The sequence below is a fragment of the Triturus cristatus genome, chromosome 10 (genome assembly GCF_964204655.1).
Source record: "Triturus cristatus chromosome 10, aTriCri1.1, whole genome shotgun sequence".
Lineage (NCBI taxonomy): Eukaryota > Metazoa > Chordata > Amphibia > Caudata > Salamandridae > Triturus > Triturus cristatus.
Window position 1 is genome coordinate 1175389214 of NC_140593.1, and position 7716 is coordinate 1175396929.

At 42.0% G+C, this 7716-nt stretch overlaps 1 protein-coding gene across 1 annotated transcript; it reads right to left on the reverse strand.

Moving 5' to 3' along the window:
* Nucleotides 1-1202: 1202 nt before the first annotated feature.
* On the reverse strand, nt 1203-2147 carry LOC146796920 (olfactory receptor 1C1-like). The gene has a single exon (XM_085631448.1). The coding sequence runs from the start codon at nt 2145-2147 to the stop codon at nt 1203-1205; it is 945 nt and encodes a 314-aa protein (XP_085487574.1).
* Nucleotides 2148-7716: the final 5569 nt, after the last annotated feature.

Consider the following 7716-nt stretch of genomic DNA (forward strand, 5'->3'; position numbering starts at 1 on the left):
TATGTTGCGCAGTGGTGCATTGTTTACGACGCCGCTGCGTCACAGAAGTGATGCAACAGTGTCGTAAAGATGTCGCAAGGAGATTGTAAATCTGCCCCTAGGTCTTTGAGAGCTGATTACATAAAATGCCTAAAGGTTTGCAATCCCATGTCAGAATTCCTGCATGGAAAATTTCAAAGTGTTTGTGATTAAGGGTTTGAAGTTCTCCAGATAATCTTAATGTTGGTTATTGGGCACAGTTCAACAAATTGATCACCCAAAATAAATTGTAACCAATGTGGTAAACATTCACCTAAATATATTGATACTCTGAATCAGAAACACAGCCAGTGAATGGTTAGGCCACAAGGGACCCATTTCTGATTTTTGAACTGCTCCCATTTAGGTATTCCTGCACCCGAAAGAAGTTATATCCACTGTTTTGGTAATTCCTGCTAGTGGGATCATGTAAGTGAGTAATGAAAAAAAAAATATGATTCTATTTTTTCCACTGATTCCTGCATAGTTTGACAGGCCATTTTCCCCTACACATTCCCCTACTTTTAGTAGGTGAATTATCTTGGTGAGTAATGATTTTTGTTTGAAAATAGTAATTTCCAGTCTGTAACTCCATTCAATGAATCAGGAATTATTTGATTCTCAGGGTAGAATGCAGAGCAAAGTATTGTATTGGGTGAATAAATACATTTATATCATCAAGGTAAAAATACCTATGGTTACAATAGTTTGGCAGTGGATACTCTGTAGTCACTAGTATGACAGGACCGTAGCTAAAGCTCAACACATTGTGGTACAACTACCTCAGAAGAAGGTCCAAAATGAGATTCTGCACTGAAGGTTTAGGATGAATGATTGAGGGCCTGCAGTACGTTTTTTGAACAAATCTTGTGATCTCGAAGTCTCTAGCGACCAAATGCATATTTATTGGTTATAATTCTAAGAAGGACATCAGTCAAAGAAGATAGGACAATAGTGTGTGTTAGATTGCATGATTTCTATCTCTTTTGATGATTCTTGAACAAAATGCAAATATAGACTGATGTACAATTCACAAGACCCAACCCTTCTCTGCATCTGAATGAAACAATCTCCATGTATTAATTCAGTAAAAGTATCTATTGTGTTCTGTAGTTTAGTTGAGGGATTAGTCATGGAGGACCTTAAAGCAGCAATTTCTGACTAAACAGTGAGGTTCATGCCTGTCATGGGACACAGACAAATCCATAACTTACAAGTGCTTTCCAAAACGCTCCTATAACGTCCTTATTTCTCAAAGTGTAGATGAAAGGGTTCATCAGAGGGGGCACCACAATATACATTATACTTAAAGTCCTGTTGGAGGGATGTGGCATAGCTGTAGGAGACCGTACATATACTGAAAGAGCTGAACCATATAAGAGTGTGACAACAATAATGTGAGAAGAGCAGGTGGAAAAGGTCTTGCGCTTGGCTACAGCAGTTGGCATCTTCATTATGGTGGTGATGATGTAACCATAGGAGACGGCAATGCAGGTTAAAGGTATAGACAGAATAAAGCTCGCCTCTACTGTTGCTACAAGTGTAATAGTCGAGAGGTCTGAGCAGGAGAGCTTGTAAACTGGTACAATTTCACAGAAAAAGTGATAGATCTTGTTGGTCCCACAGTATGTTAGCTGGGAGGTCCAGACTGCATACAGCAATGAATGCAGACAGACAATGACCCATGATCCTGACATCAGGAGTAAGCAGAGCTTTCCACTCATCATCAGGGTGTAATGTAGGGGTCTGCAGATGGCCACATACCTATCATAGGCCATCAGGGCCAGGAGGAAACTTTCCATGTTACCAATAGAGTGGAAGAAGAACATCTGAGTGAAACAGCCCGCAAATGAAATGGTCTTAGTTTCATGAAGGAGACTGACTAACAGGTTGGGAATGATGGTGGAGGAGACGCAGATATCTAGCACTGACAGGCAGCAGAGTAGAAAGTACATGGGGGTTTGGAGATGGGAGTCACTGACAACCAATCCAATGATAACAGTGTTTCCAAAAACTGTTGTAATGTATGCGAATAAAAAGAGGACAAAGAGGAATTTCTGATTCTCACCAAGGTCAGAAAATCCAACAAGGATGAATTCTGTCACTGTAGTTTGATTGTCTTTATCCATAATCAACATACTGTATGAAGACAGATAATGGTAGAAAATAATATTAGTTATGGCTGTCAGGTAACCATAATGTGGTTGCATATACTATTCATATCAACAATTATGAGACATTACAAAGGGCTCAAATATAGGGTATTTCCTTTATGATTGCATAAACCACTAAAATGGATGTTGAATAAGCATGATTCCTTTCATGAAAACATGGGATGTTGCAACTTTATTGCTGTCACTATAATCCCCTTTTAAAAAATGTCTTTCAATAAACATTCAATACACCTTTTACTCCATTATCTTTCCCTCACACTTCTCCATGCATACAGGGGCCCATTCATCAGCTACATGCCTTCGGGATGGATATTCCACCCCATCCAACTGTTGTAAATTGGCAGCGATTGGCTTAGCATTAGCGGAATCCATCTTGTATTTAGAGGCTATCTTGTCCATTTTGCGGAATCCATTTTGTATTTCTGACAGCCATTTTGTTTGCCATGTGCTCACCATGTGCTTTGTCCTCCCTCAGTGTTGACTGCTCTTGTAATCTGCCTAGAAACGAACTATATTTAGCATCTTCCACCTTTGCACATGCCCAGTGAGTTTTCAACTGTCCTTGCAGCTGTTAGTAGTATGTAACTGTCAGGATGTGTTTACTAGCATTGGCTAACTGTTAACTCCTCCTACTTGTCGACTGTGCATTTCTATATGACCTTATATGTACATAAAAGCTTCTGCTGTACTTGTACCGCCCTCTTTCAAGCCCCTGTGTGGGTATAAAAGGACCATGCTCCTTCTGTTTAGTGTGCTACTTCATTCAATACCGAAGGGTGCTTTGTGAATGTAGTTCCACCTCATGAGGTTTATTAAACTTTGTATTTTCTCTTCCAGTTTCTGTGCTAACTTCTTCCTATTCGTCTGAGGACTCTGTGCAGAGAAGGGCGAACCCCTTGCACTGGTAGGCCTAGCTGAGGTCCACTTCTACAAATTGGCGCCCAACCAGTGGAGCTCATCGGCGACTCGGATGCCCAAAGGATTGGTCGCGACGAAGGATTGGAATCTGGCTCTGGAAGCGATTGCTGCCCGATGAGACCCGAGTCTTGGCAACCACGGCGTTTTTCCTTTCTTTCTGATCTGACCATCCAGGTGGTGCCGGTCCTCGACTGAGATCTCTTCTGTTGATTCGCCTTGCAGTGACCATTTGGTCAATTTTAGAACTTGGCAGTTGGAACCTGGACACCAAGTGATTGGTAAGTGTCATTTTGCGGCGCTTGCTGTTGGTTTTTATGCCTGGGATTGGTAAGGTAGTTTAGTAACACTTACTGCGGCTTTTGTATTTTGTATTTGTGTTGGCCAACTTAGATTTCTATGTGATTCATATATAAATTGCAACCTATATAGGCAGGTAATGAGGAGAATTTTCTCTATCTGAATTGATTTGAATGGCACATCGTACTAAAGGTACCTTAAGTGCTACTTTGATTATAATACTGCATATTCTGCACTATTTTTGGCATGCCGTTTTTAGCACACTTCGTAGGATGTGTTGCTTTTGTAGTGGTACCAATTTGAGACTCGATGAAGCACAACCGGCCCCCCCGGAGGGGACGCCTAATAGGGATATGTATATTAAGCATGGTCTTTCTTCTATGATGTACAGCACATTATGGAATAAATACACTCGTAAGGATCCTGAGTTGCGTTGGCCTATGTATGGGTCATTTGATTTATGAAAGATTGAGTATGTGGAACAATGTCTGTGTAAGCGAAAGACTAGGCAAGATATGTTTGATTGTGTACGAATGTGGGAGAAAGAAGTGCGTGAACGAATGAAGCGTGAGCAAGCCTTGTTTGAAAAAGAACAGCAAAAGTACATTTATGTGAAAGCATTAGTGCTGAAGAACAAAGAAATAAAAGAGTTAAAAGAGAGAGAAGATAGGGAGCTCAATTTACAGGTAACTGGCCAATACGCTGTTCGGCGGCCCCTTTATCCTATACTTAATAAACCACAAGATGATTCCTTATTATTAGATCGTCCTCCACCTCCGTATACTGTTCCTTCTGCCCCTCATGAGTCAGATGAGGACTCTAGTTCGGAGGAACACAAGGCACGAGAAACTCGTTCTATGTTGACCGCTGCGTATTCGACCCAGCTTAGATCTGCTGCTCATAAAGCAGTTCGTAGCATTGCCCCCGCCTCTGAACTTCTAGATAGTATAAAAGGGTGGCAGAAGGGAGCAGCTGTATTTTACTGAGGTGTTTGCCGCAGAGGTCCTTGAGCTGTTTAGGAAATATTCTGAGGAGTTAGAGCCCGACGATGTAGCAGTTAATTGTAAGCAAATGCGTGATGGTCTTTTTGTTTTCCCCCAGGTGAATGATACAATCAGGCGTTTGGTTAAACTGCGTGTTGATGCAGTCCGTTTGCGAGAGGAGAAAAAGGCTGCAGACGTAGCTTCACGGACATCTCAGACCGGCATGGCACAAGCTTCTATCTCCGGAACAGATAAGACTATGATAGTTCATGCAAAACCTATGCGGGAGGCCGCACCTTTGTATGTTCCTCCTAAAGGACAGGGTACAAGCGATGATAAGGCCTCTATCGATGCAAAGGGTTATTTTATTTATAATTAGGTTTACACTCCTTGGAATAGGACGGATGTCATGGCACTTAAAACTGCATTGCCTGATCCGCGGAAAAATCCAGCCGCTTTTTATGAGGAAGTTGAGGGTGCTATTAGCTCTTGTACTATGACTTTGCCTGATATTGATTTATTTTCCGGATTGATATTACCGCCTGATATGTGGAAAACTGTTCTTAAAATTGATGATCGTGCAGATTTTGGGGCGTTATGGAAAGAGTTAGAACAAATGGATATAGAAAGGGAACCCGCACAGAAGCCATGTCAGTTAATTTTAGATCTTCCCGCAGCTATATTAGTTAAGTTAAAAACGATTATTCCCCCTAAAAAGATAGATTGGACTGTTTTAGCGTCTTGTAAGCAAAAGGCAGATGAATTGGTCTCTGATTTCTTTACACGCTTTTAAGAAGCATTCCATGATTTTAGTTGCCAGTCATTGACAGATGACACGGGCAAACATCTGTTTGTCGATAAATATGTCGCAAACCTGTTGCCAGGAATAGCTAGTCGCTTAAAAGCCAGTGAGAGTTCATGGACTACCTCTTCTCCGGTTTCTCTCTTGACTATGGCTCAGTATTATGAACGCCAGGAATTAGAAGCAAAGGGTAATGAGGATAAGAGGACTAAAGAATTAAAAACGAAGGTTATGTTGGCTCAGGCTTATGGTCCGCCTTTTAGAGGTAGTGATAGAGGTGGACGTGGATCTTATGGTTCGTCTTTCCCTTCTTATACTCGTTCGAATTTGTCTGCTGACCAGTGCGCGTACTGTAGGAAATTTGGGCATTGGGCTTCCGATTGTCCAGCACTGTGTGCTCAGCAGTGTCCACGTGGTCGGGGACAAATGAAAAATCGTTCAGGATATTCAGGGCCTAGAGGAAGCACAGGTGATCGTGCTAGGTTTGATGCTAATATACGTGGGCAGAATGGGTTTAACACTTTTGATAGAAGGAACCAATATCAAATGTCCGACTATGTGCCGTCTGATTCTCAGGATTCTGCTTATGCATAGGATTGCCTAGGATGGGGTAAGGAATCAGTTGAAGTTCCAGTAGATCAGAGGGGTCCCTATGTTACAGCAAATGTTTTGGGTTCCACTGATCAGTTTCTGGTTGATACAGGAGCTACTCGTAGCGCCTTGTCTAAACAATTGGTTCCAAGGGCTCCCATGTCTGGCTTAACCATTACATCGATAGGTTTCGATGGAACCCCTTCCCTTAGCCCATTGTCACAACCACTTGCATTCCATGTGGATAAATTTACTGCTCCGTGTCCATTTTTGCTTTCCCCGAATACACCAGACAATATTGTGGGTCTTGATATGCTCAAGTATTTCAGGGCTACGATACGATGTTCTCCAGAAGGTGTACGTGTTATCTTGAATGACAACCATCCTGTGAAGGAGAGAGCTTGTCTTGTTAAAGAGGATACTGCATTAGCTTCACTCCCTAGTAATTTGTGGGCTACTTCAGACACTGATGTAGGGCAAATGGTTATTCCACCAGTACATATTAGTGTCAAGGAGGGCGCTGTGCTGCCACGTTTGCCTCAATACAAAGTTTCACAGGAAGGTGAAGAAGCACTCATACGTATTGTCCATGATCTCATTGAAGTGGGGGTTGTTGAGGAAGTTCCTTACAATGTTTGTAACAGTCCGATTCTTCCTATTCTGAAAAAAGATACTGACACTAGGATTTACCGATTCATTATTGATTTGCGAGAAGTTAACAAGATTGTAGTACCACAATACCCCGTGGTTTCTGACATAACGACACATCTTACTTTGGTTCCTCCAACAGCAACTACATTCTCTGTGATAGACTTGAAAAATGCTTTCTTTTCGATCCCTATTCATCCTGACTTTGAATAATCGATCGTATAGATTTTGTAGAGTTCCTCAAGGCTATACTGAGAGTCCTAGTATTTACAGTCAAGCATTAAAAAGACAACTTGATTCTTTTGTTTTGCCTGAAGGTGTGGCTCTCATACAATATGTCGATGACATCTTGTTGGTAGCCGATACCCCTGAACAGTGTGAAAAATGTACTTTGTCCTTGCTATCTTTTCTTGCTTCCCATCATCACAAAGTGTCACGAAAGAGATTGCAATATTGTAGACCGAAGGTAACCTACTTAGGTCACCTTCTGACTAAGGAGGGCTGTGCACTCACACCAGATCGCATTCAAGCTATTTTAGACACACCAGTGCCCCTTACTCAGAAAGATGTCCGTGCATTCATTGGTTTTACTTCTTTTTGTAGGCAATGGATATTAGGGTTTTCACACATTGTTAAACCCTTGCTAGCACTTTTGACTAAAGATACTCCAATGCTCCTCCCATGGACAGATGAATGTGAGACTGCTTTCCGACAGTTACGACAAGCTCTTTGTTCAGCACCAGTGCTAGGTACTCCAGATTATACGAAGCCTTTTACACTCTATGTACATGAGAAAGATGGATGCGCATTGTCAGTTTTAGTGCAGACACACGGTGACAAACAGCGTCCCTGTGCATATTTTTCAGCAGTACTTGATCCTGTTGCTCGTGCGTTACCTGGATGCTTCCGTTCAGTTGCAGCAACAGCTGTGTCAATACGTCAGAGTGAAGGGATAGTTTTGTCACATAAGCTGTTGATGTTAGTACCCCATGCGGTTGATGCCCTTTTAAATCAGACGAAGACGCAGCATTTAACTAGTGTTCGTCTGACAGGATACGAATTGACATTGTTGGCCCCTCATATTACACCAAAGAGATGTGCGATACTAAACCCAGCCACTTTGTTGCCATACCCGGTGACTCAGTCTCAGTCACAGGAGTCTCATGATTGTATATTCCTTACTGAGGAACAGACAAAGGGTCGTGTCGATTTGCAAGACACGCCCCTTTCAAGTATTGATGGGTAACTATGGGTTGATGGGTCCTGTTTGAAGTTACCAGATGGT